The sequence below is a fragment of the Ceratocystis lukuohia genome (assembly GCF_044167205.1).
Source record: "Ceratocystis lukuohia strain C4212 chromosome Unknown Supercontig3_pilon, whole genome shotgun sequence".
Lineage (NCBI taxonomy): Eukaryota > Fungi > Ascomycota > Sordariomycetes > Microascales > Ceratocystidaceae > Ceratocystis > Ceratocystis lukuohia.
In genome coordinates, this window is record NW_027263522.1 from 1,112,634 (window position 1) to 1,132,258 (window position 19,625).

A 19,625-nucleotide genomic window follows, 5' to 3' on the forward strand; every position below is an offset into this window, starting at 1 on the left:
CCAAAAATAGAGACACAAAAAAGAAAAAAAAAAGTGGTTGGGCTTGAGGACGAAACAATGAAAGAGAACAAATCGAATCAGGAGGTGCAGCGATGGCGATGATGGATGACGATGATGGAAATGAGTGAATGGGCAGTGGAAGAAAGGAAAAGAGAGAGAGAAAAAAAAAGACGGGAATTAGAAATAGATATATCGAGATACAATCCACAAAGTATAAACAGGCAGGTGCGAAGAACAAGATGTCGGCGAAGCAACTACTCAATCGTCTCACTGAGCGAAGTAACTACCAGTTATACGATTGATTGTATTAGTTGACGAACGAGGGCCTCAACGTCTTGATATGAAGTCGACAATACCAAAACAAGCAGAGCGTCAAAAGAGAAATAGAAGAAATGGCAACCGGTTATGGACAATTAAACAGTAAATAATTCAATCAAAGCTTGGATCAAGAACCATAAGAAGAGAGTGACTGGAGTGAGGACAGGTTTGGTCTTTGGTTATGCCTAAAAGAAAGGGAGGGAAGATAAGATGCAAATAATAGCTAACAAAACACAGCAAAGGGAACAGAACTCGCCTTCGATCTTCTTCGCCTTGAAGAAAGGGCGTCTCGAAAGGAATGAAGCAAGAAAAAGAAGAGAAGTCGAAAAAACGAAACAGCGGAAAAGGAAAAGGGAGAAGACTACGCCGAGCAAACAGTAAATTACACCCATATCTCTTCGTCACATACGTTGTGTTGTAGTACGTGTTTCCCTGTACCTTGCACTTTACACTGCCCAATACAGCGGCTTAACTTGGGCTTGCATCTTACTGTTCTCCTCTTCTCAATCCTGTAGCCGATCTCTATGTCCTGCATTTTCGTCTCCCCTCAGCCAGCATATATCTACACATCCACCGTCTCTCTTTGCTCAACCAAGGCTCGTAACTTGTGGCCAATATTCCATCCCTCTTTCTTAATGGCTAATTTCCCTTGTTTTATCTCGGTGGCAGGCCTAGATTACAAGGAAACGCCGCTGAAAGCCTCACCAAACACCAGGAGACATCTGCCGTTCTGTTGCTTTGGAAACTTGCAAACACAGTTCCACGGGCTTTGTTACGGTCTAGCCCTCAGCCAGTCGCAACTCTTCTCTTCTTCTTCTTCTCCCTCTCTCCATGGGCACATCTCGTCTCTTAGTTTGTTCCTAGGTTCGTCTCATCCACAGGCTGACAGGGTCAGTGCATAAAAGCACTTGCTATAGGAAAACATTGTGGGTGATATATGTACCAAGTTTTATCACAAGGGTCACTTAGTTGTGGCTGGGTGCTTTGACATCTTCCTTGATCAAGCTGCACGCACTAATTGGTTATAAGCTTCTATAAATGACAAAAGGCAAGGCCCTGTAAGTAAGTAGGTGCTTTTATGTCTTAGGAGCTGTAACCCCAACAAACCCGCCTCGTCTAATGACCCTGTACCCAATGTTTTGACTCCCCCCTCTTCCTCTCTTGATTTTGTCCTCCCCCTTCTCGATGGCGTGCCGTGACATTAGAGCCCCTAGGTTGCAGGTCCTCTTCGTCCCATATTATGCAACGTAAAAAGGCGACAAACGTTGAAGTAGCCCAAGGCCTTGGCCAAGTACTGCTGTGAAACGTAGATCCCTTTTCCGTTTTTAGGTTATGCATAAGGCAAAAGAGCGAGAAAGATATCCGCATGAGCCAATACAATTCTCCCTTGGCTTAATACTTGATAGAATTGCGGCAGGGCAGCGAAGAGTCTGAGTGTCTTGGGTCTCCATTCTCGCCCTATGGTGAAGCCTAAAGGGCCCTATCAACATATTGACACACCCTTTTCTCAGCTTCAGTCTTAGCTATGTAGTCAACATCCAGAGTAAACCAGGTCCTTCCCAGCTGTCATCCTCGGTATTAGCTCCTCTCATTGGCTTATAAGCTTACATGTTTCACCTTGGCCATATCTTCGCCTCTAATAAGCTCCCTTTGCCTGTTGTTGGACATTGGCAATCTCATCTTAACACTGCAAATCACAATGCCGCTTGGTGAGGAAGAAGAGCTTTGAAAAGGCAAGCGACGTCATCACGAGATAGTACACAGAAGCAAACTCAGTGCTTCTTTTTAGTCTTTCTTCATTTCTATGTAATGTATCAAAGAGTCTTGGGGATATAGGGTTGGAAAAAAAAAAGCCTATGCCATAATGAGACACATATATCCAGATATGTCAATGTCTCTAAAAAACAAAAAAAAACAGCATCGACAAGTAAATCAGATAGCCACCAGAGAAGAGCGAGAGAGAGATTAAACCCACATGCTATGCAAGCGCTATGCAATAGGAGAAAAAAAAAGAATATGGAAGAAAAAGGCCCAACGTCACTCACCGCTCACACGTACATCCCCTCGTCCAGAACATCTTCTCTATCCAGTTTCTCTAGTCCCGTTCCCACGGTGCCATACACCCGCAGCGGAACTGCGACCTCGAAGCTTTCGCAGACTAGATTCTCCAATGCAACCATGACCAACCCGCTCTTCTCGTCTCTAGAAATTTGCTCCAGAAGCGGATGCGGTATGCGACCTGTTTCACCGCCTTCTTCACCGCCATTGCTACCTCCGTTTTTGCCAGATGCTGCCCCATTGCTCCTTGAGGGTGGCGTTGCCGGCACAACAAACTCCAGGCGTACTTTCCACTCTAGACTGACACCGCTAGTGATGAACTGTGGCGTGGCTGATATCGGTATTGTGGGCGTAAAGACGAAACGGCGCGAGTAGAGCGTTGCTTCGGACATGGAGGCTACTGTTTTCCGAGTGGCTCTATGGATGCTAGCTTCCGAGCGAACGGCAAGAGATGAATCAATCTTCTCGGTGGTCTCGAGGGCGGCGTGAACAGCGTAGCTGGGGATTTCGGATTTGCTAAAGTCAATGGCAATGGTAACAGTCTCGCCTAGTCGATATGCTGGACGCGATAGCATGACAACTGCAACGCGCTGGCCGTTCCGCGCAATCTCGAATTTATTGGGCGACTGTTGGCCGTCAAGTGCCATGTTACTGCGGAGGATGGCAAGGTCGATGGATTCCTTGACGGAGGACGGTTCTTCAAACATGGACGGTCGGCGGGGAGAATTGGCCATGGCGGTTGGCGAGAGAAGGACAGAGCGCCCAGATGCTGTGGGCGATGCGGGTTGCAGAATATCGCCAACATATGCTAGGAAGCCTTCCTTTGTATCTTGGGGGACAGGCGGCCCCTGCTTCTTTGGTGTTCTAGTTCGTGATGTGGACTTGGTGAGGGCCTTTGTCTTGGCGAGATCTTGTAGTATGATGTATGGGTTCATGAGGTCATGGCCCAGGATTTCTCCGCGACCATTGACGCTCCCTAAAATGCGAAACGGCACATCAATAGTGCGCACCTGGTGTTCTTTGTGGCCACCTACCCTCTGTGTGCCAACCACTAGACTGTAATTTATTTTTATAGCTTTGCCCTTGTGGCTGGGTGGCAAACCGCGGGGAAGCATAAATACATATTCGAAGCTTTTACTTTCGCCAGGGGCAAGTTGTAAATCGACAAACAGGATCGATTGTGGTGTGGAGAGTAGAGGTATTGACTTGGACTTGACGGCCCCCCTCATTTCTTGGATTGTGCTAAGTTCGTTGTTGCCCATGAGCTCACTAATAGAACTCTTGAAGGACCCCCAGCCAAAGAAACCGCTGTCGCGCTTGACTGTCTCAACGCCAACGACACCACCACCTTGTCCTGCGACGACGCCTTTTCTTTTGACCTGATCAAAAGGTGAGAGGTTCACCAACGACCCGTCTAAGGAAAAGGAGCCCTGGAGCTGGGCAAAGCCCATCATGAGAACCTCAGGCTGCGTTTGCTTGCCCGGGGATAGGATAGACTGGCGACGAAAGTGCGGTGGTCGAAGAGAGCCATTGGTGTTTCGCGAAAAGGATTGGGCTGGGTATTCGGAAGCTAGGGTTTCGGAAGAATTGTTGCTTAGAGCATAGAGTTCAATGCTGCTTCTAGGAGTTGCATCGGCAAGGGATGTGGCAGAGATAATTTTAGCCGCAGGGCCACCCTGGCTGTCTGCTGCTACCGATGCAGTTGCGCCTCGACTTTCAGTAGTGACGATGGTTGAGGGTGGGTTCTCAGTAGGTTCTGGGCTGGCCACGGAGCTGTTGATTTTTGGGGAGTCGGAGCTATTGTGTACGGTCTGGAGAGGCGACTGCTGGGAGCCGGGAAATCGGAAGTCGGGCAAGGGACCTGGACTAATAGTTGTAGAGGGGCGTAGGGAGGAAGAGACGGGGTTCTGTGGAGATCGATGGCCATTTCGGCTATACGCGGGCGACGTTTGTATTCTTGGTGATGGATTTGCTACAGATAATACGGACACGAGTTAGAAAGGACACAAGCCTGTGTAGAGCTGGACACCAGTGGATATTGTACGAACCTGATGATGCGCTATAGGGCGACATTGGCGAGATTTGTAGACTGTTGGCTCGGTTGTGGGCTCTGGTTTTCCGACCAGCATGCCGAGGACTAGACGGTCCCAGCCCGCCGTCTGCTTGGTCTTCCATGTTACTGGCGGAAGATCCTATGGACACTATAGACACCGAGCGGCGGTGACTGTGGTTGGGGCGGCCATCGTGGGAAATGACGGGCGGCGGTGGTGTAGGGGTTGGTGCGGGCCATTGTACTGATCCTGAGCGACTATGTTGTGCTGATGGGGGGACGCTGAGCGAGAGTCCCGAGCGATGGGCCCGAGATGGAGTAGGCGGCTGGCTAATGCTCGCACCATTCAGTTTCCCACGTGACGGCTGAGACTGCACATTCCGAGCCCGGCCTAGCAGCGACAGGGACGGCGATCGCGACGGAGGGCGCTGGTGGTTTATAGTGGGGATAGATGGAGAGTATAGTGGCGAGATAGAGGAAGAATCAGCAGAGACATTTTTAAAGGTAATAGTACATTTGACTTCTTCGCCAGCAAAAACAGTCTGGTTATGCCAGTCGACAAGGACCCGGATGGAGTTGGGGCTATCACGAGATTCGGGAGCCATGGTGAACGGACGGAGTGATTGGAATGTTGAGAGAAGTTGAGCCGTTGTGTAGTCGAAGATAAGACGAGGAAAAAATATAAAATAAGGACAGGAAAGCCGAAGACGAGCACCCCCTTTGGACTAGCGATTTTGGCGATCTAGAAGCCGGCCAACAGAGACAGAGAAGCAAACAAACAAGCGCTGAAGTTGTTGTATGTGACAACGAGCGGGTTCTTGCGTCTGTGAGCCTGGGAAGCGATGCCGCCCACTTTCGCTGGCTAGCTAGCTAGCCTTCCTGGAGCAAAGGATAATAGAGAATGAATGGGGCTGGGGTAGTAGCGAGCTTTTGCTTGTTGGTAGGTAGAGAGGAGGGCGAAGAAAGATGGAGGGAAGAGAGCCGGGATGCTTTCTTTTTCCTGGCTGGAGATGAGCCGACAACACCAGAAGACAGGCAAGCTTGGGGCCGAACTCAAAGAACACAAGCTGCTTTCGATGCTAGAGCCAGTGCTACCGCCAATGCCAACGTAGCCAGAAGGCTGCTGCAGCTAAGCCAGAGCGAAAAGTGAGGGAAATTAAAGTGCGCGAGCTTATCAGATCATGGCATGGCGCATGCAAGAAGTTTTCAGAGCTCCTTGGGAAGACGAGAACAGACAGAAGAGAATGATGGGGGCGGCGGATGGGAGATGTTTCACCAAAAGAAAACAGCAAAGGCAGATATTTCATGAGTAGCTTTGTGTGTTGGTGATGTTAGAAAGTCAACGTTGACACACGTCAAGGCTGGCCAATTGGTTTCACCCCACTGAAGAGCCACTGAAGGAGCCGCTGAGGAGCCACTAAACAGCTGTTCAAGGCGCCAACTAAAAGCCTCCCCCAAGACCCCGGAAATTAGCAGCCGTACTCCCCGGAAGAGGCATCCAAGCGCCCCCTAGCTACAGGCTATGGCACACTGAAAACAGCCTAGCTTGAAAAGAGCCAACAAAAGCAGACAACCTTAAAAGCCTGAGCAGCAGCTTCTATTGTTGCTGTTATACAAGCGTGTAATTATGTAGCATAATACGTAGCCTTGACATTATCTCATATTCGACTTCTAAAGCTGCTAAGACAAAGGACTAGCTGGTTTTCTTTGGTCAAGGCTACTTAGAAGCCCGCACTGACGGCACGATGGCCGAGGCTTTTGGTAGAGGAGGCGCAGGGTTTGTGTCGGTCATTTAGAACCCTAGTAGCCAAATAAATATGCCTGCCTAGTTCCTGGAAATCGGCAAAATGTATGGGATAAAATGGAGGCTTGGAAATGAGAAAAAGGAAAAAGGAAAAATGAAAAAAGAAAAGAGAAAAAAAAAAGAGAAAAAAAGGGCTAATTAATATAAGCAAAGCTCATCATGTCACTTGGCAGGCACTCGTTGATTTTACCTGGCACAGAGCAAAAAAAACAAAAAAGAATGACAGCCAGGAACGTTTCCCGTGTCATAGGAATGTGCCATAACCATGAATCGAACATGGGTCACGTCGGTTTACAGAGGACTGAGGGCCACAACGACGTATTCTAACCACTAAACTATTATGGCTCGGGTTAGAGACGGCTTAAGGTGGTCTAAGTAGATAGTGGATTGCGCGGTCCTGATTTTTTTTTCGGCGTCGTTTGATCTTGATGATTGCCATAGACTCAAAGAAATTCAAGTTCAACTTCAAGATGGTATGGGCGGGCAAACTATCAATGGGCAGAAGGAGACGAGCTAGCGGATGCTCAAGCAAGGTCGAGGTTGGGATGCCAGGAAACGACAAAAGGGCATGGCATCAGACTCGGAGGAGCACAGAGACGGCAGAGAGATCGATTATGTCCCGACAATGAGGGATGGTGGAAAGAGCAAAAAGGATACCGTCTACTCGGAGCTGATGTTCCCATTGGATCATCTTTCTGTGTTCCCCGATATAAGGGCCTCACTAGGATGGAGCTAGGCTATGTTCCGGCGGCTTCTTCGACAAGTGCCACTGGCGACGAGAACATAACTGCCCACTTGGGTACAAGGCCTGTAGTTAATCAAAAGAATGAGGCCAGCGGTAGACATGTAAGGCCCTGCCAAGACTATAGAGACAAAGGGTTGTGAAATCAGCAAGCCATGTTGCCGGTGTGCCACGCCGCAGCTTCATGTTCGTCCAGGAGAAAAAAGCAGCTGGAGCCTGCGCTGAGCTGTCTGGGCCCCTTCGAGCTATGCGGGGAGGCAGGCCATCCCCCTCCCCCACCGGCAGCAGGGGAGCTTTTGTAGCCTCTGGGAGTCCCTGGACCACCCAGCCACTATCTTAGGTGAAAAAAACATGGCTTAGAGAGGAGACGGCGGAGGAGGAGTGGATGAAGGAGAGAAGAAGTGAAGGGGTAATTTTGAGAAAGACACTACAAGGGGGCATTGAGGGGCTACTGGCAAAACAAAACATTGTGCTGCAACAGATATGCCTGCGGGGGTGCAAGACCACTGTACTCTGTTGAGGCCTATCGTCCGTTGTCAAGGTTGCACCTAGCTTGCGAAGACCCAGCTGTATACTCAAACCTCAGCACTTGTGGCAAAACTAGCGGCCCGTTTCACTCGTTTTCATGCGGTTGCCGCAGACTAAAAACTCTAGGTAGTCAATCTTGGAAGCCGGCAAGCATGTCTTAGAGCTAGCCTTCCTGGCCTTGATGCCGGGCCCTAAAGAGCCACAGGAGACGCTCGGAGTCTAGGCACACTTGCAACTGCTGGCCGCCTAGGAGTTACACCAGAACATAACGTCAGACGATAGCTCCCGTCTGGAATTCACCGCTATGTTGCCGCAATAATAGTAAGATGTTGAAGACTACAATGCAGCACAGCAGGATAAACACTCAATATGGCCTAGTAATAGCGAAACGGCTAGTAAGGCGTCACTTGATCTCATGATTTCAGTAGGCGTTGAGTGCACTTAGATTCAATTTGTTTGGCTATGCATATCCCAAGAAATATCTTTTGGTTTTAGGTGCTGCCCCCTACCACCCGCTCTTAGCTCCGCTGTGATCGTTGCTCCAGCCAATCCAATGCCGCAAATGCCGCACTCACCTTGGCCTCTTCGGGATTTACACCGTCACTGATATCTGCCCAGCACTCATCGCCCACCATGAGCTGGCATCTGTACGCTCCAGCGTCGTCCCCAACTCCCTTATCTATTATATAGGCCACCGGGTTGTTTCCTGCCTTCATAGCAAGTAGTTCCTTGGGATGAGACACACGAACTTTGTCTCGAATCATGCGTTCCATGATGTCAAATACACCCATAGCCTTGAGAAAACGCTCGCATGGCGCGGTCGACCCGGAATCAATGTATATGGCACCCATAATGGCCTCAAACATGTCCGAGTAAAACTTTTTGGCCTGTAGACGCGCAAGTTTGGCCCACGGGTACGTTCTGCCGTGCTTAAAGTCATTCCCGATATCGTCCTTGGTATTGCGGAAGCGTTGGTTTGTTGTGTGCATGGCTTCAGCTAGACTGGGTGATGTGTAGCGCATAAATTGCCACATAGAATAGCTTTGAGGCTCTGAAGACCTAGCGCTGCTAGATGTGACGGTGTAAGACAAGCTGAGCCAGGCTAGAAAGTCGCCGTTCACTAGGGACGTTTTCATGGTGTGCAGCTGCGAGTTTGTGAGGGGCGGTTGGATTGCATAAAGCCTCTTGACGATTATTTCATCCAAGACAGCATCTCCAAGGAATTCAAGGCGCTCCATCGACCGCTCCCACGACTCTGCCGACAGGAAGCTGGTATGAGTCACAGCTTCCATAAGCAGAGCTTTTTTGGTGAATGTGTAGCCTAAAAGTGTCTCTAGCGGGTATAGATTGTGCGGAAGATCCGATAGAGGCGTCGCCTCAAATAGGATTTCTCGACATATGTGTGGTTCTCTCCAGACGTAGTCACCTTTCCAGAGGGTATTGAGACAAACAAGAGTGCGGTCGAGCCCGCCGTCAAGAAAAGAGGCTCCGATAAGAGCCTCTACAAAATCGGCCAAAGTCTTGGTGGACAGAATGCGGGTCTCGGGCTCCGTGACTTTGTCTAGATTGTCTTCGATATAGATAGGAGTCCATTTTCTACCAGTGAATGGCTTGGTTAGAATGTATTTAGCTAGGCCTTGTTGGATGCATATCCGCTGCAAACGGGAGTTAGACACTATGGAGTCTTTGAAAAAGGTCAGGTAGCCTTCGGGCCATTCCAGTTCTATAACAGCGGGTTAGCATTAGCAATTGACTGCATAATATAGGCAGGGTAGGGCATGGTAGGGGGATAGACCTACTCTGCGCACAAACATTGGTAGATGTCATGAACTTGAGAATGGAATCGCCTAAAAACTCAATCCGCTCGTAGTTCATAGGCTCTGATGCAGCTCTTGAACTCATCGCTTCCCTCACTAACCGGAGATCCACAAACTGAACTGGACTGAGGATTGTCTCGCAGAGATGTTTTACTAGCAAGCGGACTTCAATATCATGAATGATGCAGGGTATCATCATTCCCAAAGTCATATACTCGACTGGAATATCGTCCGTCTTGCAAAATGAGACAGGAAACACTCGGTTAAATCTCTTCCGGGAAATGGCATCTGATTGGACTTGTTTCATAGGGTGAAGAAGGTCTGTTCGTTTTGGATAGGGCTTTAAAGCGAGATATGGGACATTTTCAGGCATTGCTTCCAGGGATTGGACATGCTTTTGAACGCTCTCCCATGGTGGCCTTTTTTCTAGATACTCCTTGAAGATATAGGACTTCAAGTTAGAATCTCGTACAAGCAGCGGCGGGTTTCTATGGGATTTGATAAAGTCCAACGTCACTTCAGAACTTGAGATGTCGCTCATTTTTACTAGCCGCTCTGGAGAGGAGAACTTGACTACCGAGGTGCGAGCTTCATTTAGAGCTATCCACTTGCGATAGCCATGGGCCAATGTTAGCAAAGGAATGGTGTGGTCGGTCTTCTCTAGATATTCACGCGAGAGGTCTTCTTGGCTCTCACTAATCTCCACTATCCATTTCGCGCCAGATTGAGGGTAGAGAGTGATAGGCTCTAAAAGTGGTAATTTTTCTGGTAGAGTCATGTAATGTACAGGACTAGTTTTGCTATCAGAATCTTTGACTTGCAACCGATAAGTCCACAGACGATCTGTGTTCCGTTTCCAAAGCTCAGCAGCTACTGGCCATGGAGATGCAATAGCGGACACCTCTGAGACGGCTGCGCATGTTTCAACCTGCTGGGAGAACTCTTCTACCTTGAAAGGTAGCAGGTGATCGTTAACAAGACCAGCTTCATGGAGTTTTATGTATGAGCAGAAGGAGGCATCTTTGGCCGCGTTTTTTTGACTTTGCCATTTGTGTCGAGACTTTGTCTTGCGATGCTCAAGGGGCAGGAAAGACGGCAGTATGACGGTAGCAGAGATATAGACTTTATCCTCTACCTCTACTTCCTCATAGATGAAGTTGGGCCGAGAGTCTATGAACTCATTCGACCCCAGAATCGCGCAAAAGTGGTAGAGATGGGAAATGGCGCTTTCCATGTCTAAGCGTGCGCCGGTATCTGGAACAATGAATGATGACTTCTGCAATCTCTCAAGTTCATCTTCGTCACACATTTGCTCAAGTTCAGCTAGGCGGTTTAATTGGCGTTGCTCATCCATATAAACGGACTTCATGAGCTCTTCTTGGGCTTCCCAGTCTTTCCTTTCCAGCTCAGAGTCGGAAACCAAAAGAATAAGCGATGACTCTTTGCTTCGTGCTCGACCTCGTCTCTGGATAAAAGATTTGAAGTCTGGGGGAGAATCAAAACACACAACTAGATTGCAAGCAGGAACATCGATGCCTTCTTCGAGGACGCTGGTGGCTACCAGGATATTGGCTTTCCCGGAGCGGAAGTCTGTCAACGCATTGTCTCTTAGCGGGTTTTTTGTAGCAAGATCCCAGGTATCGGTTGCACTCCTGAATTTGGTAGTGCCCACCACCATTCTTACGTTGTGCTTAGCTTTTTTAATATCTGGATGGATTGAGAGAACATGAGCTATAGCCGCAACAACACTCCTCTGATTCGCAAATATGATCCCTTTTGTGTGCTCAGGAAGGCCCATGAGATAATCTAGGAGAGATTGGAACTTGGGTGAAACCTTGGGCCCTAACAAAGCCTCTGGTTGAGGGTATTCGAGGCAAATATCCTTGGCTAGGAACTGAAGATATTCGTCCTCGCGTAACTTTAGCGAACTAGGTCGGTTTGTGTCCTTTTGAGAATTGAAAAACGAGGTAAAGGTTGCGCAGATATAGTACTCTGATGCCCAGACACCAAGACCGGTGCGAAGGACTTCCGAGCGACGGATGATTGCTCTAATCTGGCGTTGGCAGTACGAGTCGTTATTCTGTAGAAGCTTCTTCAATTTGAATTGATGGGCTTCTGAATTTTTAGATCGCAGATATGACACATAGGGGTCTTGGGCGACCTTGTAGTTTGCAAATAGGGATCTCAACGAGTTGATGACTTTGGATGGCACTGTAGGCCCAAATTCGTCTGAGTTTGGGTATGCTAGGTATGTCAATGTTGGCCGGTTGCTGTGAGCAATAAGCTCTTCTCGGTGAATCACTGGAGTCTTGCAAACCGCATCCATGACATCCTCAAGCTGCTCCACAGTCTTTGCCATAGCGTTCATGCTTGGGCTGGCGGAAAGTCCAAGAATGGCGGGAACCGGGAGTCTTTTGGCTTTTCTTGTGTGGTAGTGGCAGCGCATGATCTTACTTCCAGGATGGTTTCCCACGCAGTTATGAGCTGAAGAGACAGTTTTAGAGAGCTGTATATATTATCGAGTAAGAAGTAACCGACAGTAGACATACCTTCATCGAATATTATCAAAGACATGTCATCCAAGTCGACGAAGGAATGATCCAGAGCATCAAGTAGGATCTGGTGCGTACACACGACAATGCGCACACCTTCAAGCTCCCGAGACCATCTCGCCTTTGTAGACCAGGAGTCCATGCTATCGGTTCCAAGCATAATCTTGGTCTTCACTGAGGGGATCTGAGCTGAAATCACTTCATGCTGCTGCATGCACAAGGAAGCTGTTGGGGCCAAAAACCACGCCATCTATATGCAGAGTTAGTTAGAGGCTGGGGAACGAAGTATGTAGGGGTAATGAAGCAACCTTTTCCGAAATCTCTATTGTATTTTGCAGACGCATGATTGCAATCTGTGTTTTACCACTGCCAGTGTCCATCTACCGAATATCTGTTAGTCTAGGTCGCTCATATCATGCTTTGTGTCGCAAAGCCCTACCGTGACTATGGTATTCTTCTCAAGACTGGAGTGATACATCTCTAGTTGGTAGGCTCGAGCAGCTATATTCTTAGGAAAGGGCACACTTTCGTCATTAACGTTAGAGTGGTCATTAACAAGATCACGTCCAAGGCTTTCAGATGGAGATGATTGGCTAGGCTCAGCCAGAGCCTCTAGAGGCGGCTCTAGAATGTCTTCATCTTCGCTTTCAGAGCTGAGGAGTTCATGATGAAAAACATCATTCTCGATAAGAGGCTCCATGGCTGTGTATCATGTGCTAGGTGACGGGTTACTCGGCAAGCCCAAAGCAGGTCAGAGCCAAACAAAAACCGCTGTATACAGGAGTCTGTATGGACAATGAATCTAAGAGCCGCGCTGAGATGGATGATGGCGATGAGACGAACAAGATTTGGCGATTTTGTTCTTCGTTCATATGTGTGTCCCGGCAGAAGGAAAGACCTGATCTCAGGGCAGAAAGAAATGGTGATGCATGAAAAAAAGAGTTGGGCCAGGCAGCTGGGCACAAAAGGGTGACTGGAAATCCAGGCTTCCAGTTGGGTTGCAGCCTATATAGGCAAGAAAGAGGGCACAGTGGAAAGAGCAGTGTTTTATTTTTGTTGCTCTTGCCAATTTCGATTTGTTTGTTAAGATGACCCATTAAACGCTGCCCCTCTTTTCGGTACTCTGATACCTGTTTCCACTATTATTCCTTACAAGACCGGGGCTGACCTTAAATTAACTGCAACAAACATCGTAAAAGAATCACGACAACTTTGATTTGGAGCTTCTTAGCCACATTGCAAATCCAAAATGCGGCTCTTTGTTGCTGGCCATAATGCCTGGGAACAGCTGGTCTTTGTTATAGATGAGCCAACACAACAGAAAAGCAAAGGCCGTTACCTTACAGAACCTGTGGACGTTGAATCTTTCACTGCCGCTCTAGACTCTGTAGGCAGCCTTGAGGTTATTTGTGCCCGGCTAACATATACCTTGAGTTCGTGAGCATTGAACATCCCCACTTTAGCATCTATTCGCTGCTGCCTCTTTTGCTAACAGTTGCCTAGTATCAAAAGACAATGCTTTCCTATTGGCCGGGTGCCCGCCGAAGGGACCCACGCTCCTCAACGAGGAAGCCCTACAGCAACTAGCCGTTGTCCATGATAATGGGAGGGACTTTCATATACTCAGTACGTGCCCGTGATGTTTATTTGGTTGTAGAAAAACTTAGGTTTAGGCGACGTAGAGCTATGCAGACAAGCATTACGGCTAACGTCGGGCTGATTTGACAGAAGCCTCCCTTACCCTTGGAGATATCTGCGAAACTTCAAGTCCTCCTCGCGAGTTTTATTCGCCGGGCTACATTGTCAAGCAGATTTCAGCTTACGATGCAGGCCTTATAATTCTGCTCCAAAACAGCTCGGTCTGGGTCTATGGCGACAGTCGCTATCCAAACTGTTTCGGAGGTGGTTCTTCCGCTTTGCCCTTTGTCTCGGACCCTCCAACTCTGCCGACATCATCTCCTGAGTTCAACGTACGCACACTGCACAATGTCGCTGCTCTTGATGATCTGCCAACAGGGCGAATAAAAAAGGTGGATGCGGGCGGGTATACACTAGCTGCGTTAACCGAGGGTGGTGATGTATACTCATGGGGTGGACGTCCTGGACAGAAGCCCTATATTGAAGATCTCTGGGCAGAGCCAATGCCACTGGACTTAGACTCGGATGTATTGGACATTGCGTTGGGTAATAGCCACACAGTTATTTTGACTACTGCTGGAGAGGTTATGGGCCGAGGATGTAACCGTAATGGCCAACTAGGCCGGAAGCCAGACGACTCCATGTGGTTAGATGATTGGACCAAGTTGGACATCGGACTAAATGCCAGTGAGAAGCCCATCTCTGTAAATGCAGGGCCTTATACATCATTTGTAGTCACGGAGAATATACCGTAATGCTAACTTGACCCATCACTATTCATCCCACAAAGTGTATACCCAAAGTGTAATGGGTTATTAATTATTCATTTTCTTTCTTGAAAAAAGACTCCATAGCATCATGTCATGAACAGAAATCACTTGCATGCCCCGCATCTATAGGTTCGTCAGGTAATCATCAATCTCTTGGGGTGAAAGCTTCCGGAAGCGAGGGCCCCGCGCACCCTCGATACCCTCAATACCCAGGAGGTGGTCTGCAGGAGGACCAACGATAGCTATTAATGAAAGCAAGGTTAGCAAGGGTAAACTGCAAGAATTGTAAGTGCAATAGCAATAACTTACCTAGCTCAATGGTTTCACCGCTCATCTCGCCTTCAATGGTCTCCTTCAGCGTCAGAAGCGCAATGTGAATAGCATCCTCTAACTCCAGGTCTTCCGAATACCGCTTTTCCAAGAAAGTCTTGGCCTGAGGGGCAGATTTTCCGATAGCAGTCGCCTTCCACGGGAAATAACTGCCTGAGGGGTCCACCTGGTATAGCATAGGACCGCCCTTCAGAATACCGCCAGTCTTTCCAGTGGGCTTCTTCCTTTCCGAGGTGGTGGCCTTTCCCGCTGCCATGGCCTCAACCTCCTCATCCGGCAGAATACCTTCGTCCCAGCCAGCAACAAGCAAGCTGACACCGTACGGGCGCACACCACCAGACTGCGTTGCCTCCTGCATTACGCGGGCGACGTCCTGCACAAGAATTCTGGTGGGGGGGTATTCGTTGTAGATTCTCTTGTAGTTGGTGTGTGACACTTTCCGGGCGCGGTCAACGAGCACGCGGTAGTCGGGGCCCATGCCGGCATAAACCATGCCAATGTTGGGAGTGATGTCAGTGATCTTGGCAAGGGACTGAGGGTCGGCAAGGGGCGAGGACGACTTTTTCTCGGAGGCGAGGACGATACCGTTGGTGGCTATGGAGTACATGTCAGCACAAGAAAAGCAGCTTAGGTCCTGCCTTGCTACTTGCGACTTACCCTTGATGCCAACAGCAGTAACTCCCTGATTCACGGCATTGAGAGCATACTCTATAGGTATGTATGTTAGTTGAGTTTCATAGTTACATTTCAAGTTGCTGTATCGTATGGCTTTGGCTTCAGAAGCAGGCATCTATCGGACAGAGGAGCATACCAATTTGAATCAGCTTCCCACTACAATTTGTTAGCTTGTTGGTCGAGCCAGGAAGTGGGATGGGATGGGAACGGGATGCGGGGAGTTTTACCTGGGAGAGAAAGTGGTAAGAGAGAAGTTGTAAGCCATTCTGTATTGTATCGAAACTACAGGAAAGAAAAAACGATCGAAAATTGGGAGAAAGAAGTCCTGAAGCACAGCAAGGACAAACGGAATCGAACAAGATTTACTGTTTCGATAGTTTGAATAGGATAGACCACGAGGCTGTATCAAGCTACCACTTAGCTTCAGGCAACTTCAAGTGGCGCGTCAAGCTCCAGCCAGCCAGCTGTACGTAGTGCCATTAGTAGGAACAGCACCATCCATGTATGCACGTGATTCGCCGGCTCTGTACATCTGCCGGGAATTACCCGTGAGATCCAATGTCTAGAGAATATTGTGGTAACTGTTGGCAGAAGTTTTGAGTATTGGTACGATTTATAGGATAGGCCAAAGAGAAGATGTATGGCCCTATATTGTCCTTGTTCCGAGCGATGTATCTCACATTGTCACGGTATTGTGTCTTCTCATCGGCCAGTGGAATTTAGGTGCGATTATCTAGTGTACTTAGTCATGTGAAAATGTGGGTTCTGTCAAGTGAATCCTCCTGGGCCATTTATGTTCATTTCGTGTCGCATAAATTTTTTCTTCTTTGCTTTTTGCTTTTTGCTTCTCATTCTTGCCAGCTATCTTTTTTCCACTGCTAAACTCGTCTAGCCTGGTGCTTACTCCAACGCCTCTGTTAACTCTACCCAAACTCTAGCATACAGCTCTGATCTCGTTTCTAGAACAAGACAACGTACATATATCTAACTTGACCATGTACGGTTACTCGTTCTTGCGCTGTTCTTATCTGAACATGGTCTACAACGAAGAGACTGGGCTTGGTGCTTGACAGTACTGCAAGTGCAGCTGATACTCTGGCGAGATACGCAATCAAATAGGCGGACAAATAGCATGATGGTTTCACCGCTCAGGAACCTACCCAAACCTAGATCTGCACACTCTTAAGTTGCCTCTTTGCTGCTCCTCCGTTTTGAGTCGACTAGTCTGTGTGCAGAGAAAAGGACCCAGCGATTGTTGACGATGCTCTGTCTGTTTTAGACAGAACTTCAATAAGACTCCTGGGCTCGTCATTTATTGTTGATGGCATGCTTCTATCAGAGAGCCTCCTTGGAGAATCTTTCTAGCCAGAACTGCCCCGCGCCTCGCGTCCCTACTGGACGTAGTAATGGACCTGTGTTCATGACTACCGTTGATTGGATCTCACATTGCGATGGCTTCAACATGGAATGGTACATTCTTTTTTCTCTTCAATGCTGTATTCAACACGTGTTGTAGTATTATATATACGCATATATGTATATATATGTGGCAGTATACATCATGCTCAGCATGATGCCTATAGTATAACTAGATTCCTAGGCTTTGTGACGGCCAGTTTCTGGTCTAATCACCCGCCCACCTTCGTGTTTTTTTTTTGTTTCTCCGAGTCGCCAAGTATTCAAGCCTGCGGCGGCATGGGCATGGTTAGGTCTTTCTGCGACGGAAATAGAAGCACCAACCAGGCATAAGACTACAGCCTACGTGGATACCAAGTATTAGTATGGGTCACGTGATGTGATGCTATCGCTGTTTTAATTCCTTTTTCGTTCTGGCTTTCGTGTCTAAACTAAACCCAAACCCAGTGAAGATCCACAGTAAACAGCTTAGGCCCGACAGCCATTTTAGACTTTTCAATCTTACCTTTCATTTTGTTCATTTTTTCTTTAATTTCTCTCAGTTTTCTCTGTCAGCTTTGTATCGCATTATCTTCATTGTGCTTGTGCTGCCGTGTTCAATTCCCTTCTCTCGCCTCGACTTCTTGTTCTCCTGTTCCTTTTGGACTGGGTGTTATCATCATCGCATCCTATTTTTGATCCCACAACCTCGCAGGAAGCCAGCTGTTGTCAGCTGTCTGGACACTTTCTCTGCCACTGCCTATCGAAATCGCGACAGTACAGTACACATGAGCTGTTGTCTAATTGCTGGCATTATTTGATTTGATTAAGCCAGGGGCGAAAGAGAGGAAGCAGAACACCAGACTGGACCCCTCGACCACAGAACTATTGCCATATTCTATTCCAGGTTCTTCGACTGCAACACAACGCAACACCAACAACAACGAGGTGACTCCCTTCTGGCTATCTTACCTTCCTTAGGCCAAGCTTTGTTTTATTGCTGGTATTCCTGCAATCACAGGCTTTGTCCCTTTTTTGCTTGCGATTCGTCGTTCTCTCTCTGTCGTCCTACTCCTCTCCCGTTGTTTTTCCCATCGCTTTGCCTCGCTTTCTTCTCGACAGGTGGTCAACGGGCGAGCCATCAACTTTTCGACACCCTCACATCCCAATTCCTCTCCCAATTGCTTCCATCGTCCAGTCACTACGTGGCTAATACTAGCTTTATCCCTCCTATCACCACAACCGGCACGATGCACTACGCCTACCCGGCGCGGAAAAACTCCAATCCGCCGCCTTTTAAGCCGCGCCGCTCCAAGATGCCTTCCGTTCGGAAAAACCACATCAAACTTTTTGGCTCCATCTTCCTGACTATCTTTGCCCTATGGTATTTGTTCTCGGGCAACTCCAATGCTTCAAATCGACCCAAGCCGCGTGTCGTTAAGGGCGAGCCTCCTGTCGTCGTTGTGACAGCTTTCGATAGCATTGGCCACAGCCAGACCTATCTCAAGAACATTGAAGAGAACCGTCTGTCTTATGCCAAAAAGAACGGTATGTTTAGTTTTCTCTTCTGTTTCTCCTCGACTCCTTTCGCTCTCCTTTTCCTTGTCATCGGTGTCACCGTTCAAGATGGTTCTGGTCGTGTCTGCATGCTAGCCTGTACTGGTCTGCAAGATAAACTATACGGGTGCCCGCATCAAACTCCTGGACACGGCACTTGGCTGCAGAAAATCGTCCGAGTAAGATTCCATGAATTTCTATGAGCTCCAGACTAATCAAATATCTGCAGGATATGGCACCTTTTTCGCAAAGGCTGGCGATTACGATCTGAATGGTGCTCCTATGTCATGGACCAAGGTCGTAGCTATGCGCCATGCCATGGCTAAATATCCTGAGGCCAAGTTCTTCTGGTACCTAGACCAGAACTCAATGATCATGGACCCTAACGTCAAGCCCGAACGCGATATCCTTACCAATGATAAGCTCGACAAGACCATTATCCGCGACCACTCCATAGTGCCCCCGGATGGCATCATCAAGACCTTTGGCCATCTTCGCGGAGAGGACATTGATTTGGCCATCACCCAAGATTCCAAGGGTGTTGTTGATACAAGCTTTGTAATTCGCAATGGTGAATGGGCTAAGTTCTTCCTCGATACTTGGTTTGATCCTTTGTACCGCAGCTACAACTTCCAACGTGCTGATACCCATGCTCTGGTAAGTTTCCAGTGCTTCGAATTCTTATTTTTCGTGTTGAGAAAGCTGACTTGCTCACCCTTAATTTACAGGAGCACATTATCCAATGGCATCCTACGATTCTCTCTAGACTTGGCCTTCTTCCCCAGCGCACCATCAATTCGTATCAGCACTCGACCACGGGCTCACAGTACCAAGAGGGTGATTTTATCTTGACCCTCAATGACTGTACTGCCAGCGGTGAGCGCAGCTGCAATATCCTTGCCACTCCCTACGTTAAGAAATGGCGCCAGAAATTTGGTATCAAGGAGGCGTAAATAGGCCTGTCTCGATCTTCCGAAAAAAAAAAAAGCCCCGGGTCCCCTCCCCATCTATCGTTCTTGGATCTAAGCTCCGCTGCTTCGCCATGCACAGAGGCAAGCAGGGCCTTGATTAGACCAGAGATATGCTCCCTCGCTCCACATTCACTGTTTGGCTGACACCTGTCCTCTCTGTCTGTGTTGCCGACGAGAATAAAGCTACCTTTGCAGAATACAGTACATGCTGCTCTTTTTTCTTGTTTGTCAGCTCTAGCTTTTTGCTTGTCTCTTGTTGGAAACAATGACAAGGGCAATGGGGGAACGGAGGGGGCAAACGGATCAGAAAATTGTCGAGGAAGCACTGGAAAATGAGGGGAGACAAAGGGGATTATACGGAGGTGGTTGCTGCTGTTCGTTTTCCTTATTACTATTTTCCCTGATGACATGGCGTTTTTT

The 19,625-nt window shown here is 48.2% G+C and overlaps 5 protein-coding genes across 5 annotated transcripts; 2 read left to right on the forward strand and 3 right to left on the reverse strand.

Moving 5' to 3' along the window:
* Positions 1-2,366: 2,366 nt before the first annotated feature.
* HOO65_030292 (uncharacterized protein) lies at positions 2,367-5,031 on the reverse strand (the record flags this gene model as incomplete). The annotated part of the gene is made up of 2 exons (XM_071001894.1): positions 2,367-4,237; positions 4,425-5,031. 2 exons carry the CDS (start codon positions 5,029-5,031, stop codon positions 2,367-2,369), a joined length of 2,478 nt encoding a protein of 825 aa, XP_070859971.1.
* A 2,987-nt stretch (positions 5,032-8,018) lies between these two features.
* On the reverse strand, positions 8,019-12,569 carry HOO65_030293 (RNase3 domain-containing protein; the record flags this gene model as incomplete). Its single annotated transcript, XM_071001775.1, has 4 exons — positions 8,019-9,223; positions 9,300-11,801; positions 11,867-12,119; positions 12,309-12,569. 4 exons carry the CDS (start codon positions 12,567-12,569, stop codon positions 8,019-8,021), a joined length of 4,221 nt encoding a protein of 1,406 aa, XP_070859972.1.
* Positions 12,570-13,118: 549 nt separating this feature from the next.
* On the forward strand, positions 13,119-14,262 carry HOO65_030294 (Regulator of chromosome condensation; the record flags this gene model as incomplete). The annotated part of the gene is made up of 3 exons (XM_071002271.1): positions 13,119-13,306; positions 13,365-13,495; positions 13,598-14,262. The coding sequence occupies 3 exons, from the start codon at positions 13,119-13,121 to the stop codon at positions 14,260-14,262; spliced, it is 984 nt and encodes a 327-aa protein (XP_070859973.1).
* A 138-nt stretch (positions 14,263-14,400) lies between these two features.
* On the reverse strand, positions 14,401-15,547 carry HOO65_030295 (putative proteasome subunit alpha type-2; the record flags this gene model as incomplete). The annotated part of the gene is made up of 5 exons (XM_071002269.1): positions 14,401-14,519; positions 14,587-15,201; positions 15,265-15,315; positions 15,419-15,438; positions 15,510-15,547. The coding sequence occupies 5 exons, from the start codon at positions 15,545-15,547 to the stop codon at positions 14,401-14,403; spliced, it is 843 nt and encodes a 280-aa protein (XP_070859974.1).
* A 2,446-nt stretch (positions 15,548-17,993) lies between these two features.
* On the forward strand, positions 17,994-19,187 carry HOO65_030296 (putative alpha-1,2-galactosyltransferase; the record flags this gene model as incomplete). Its single annotated transcript, XM_071002254.1, has 3 exons — positions 17,994-18,225; positions 18,464-18,891; positions 18,963-19,187. 3 exons carry the CDS (start codon positions 17,994-17,996, stop codon positions 19,185-19,187), a joined length of 885 nt encoding a protein of 294 aa, XP_070859975.1.
* Positions 19,188-19,625: the final 438 nt, after the last annotated feature.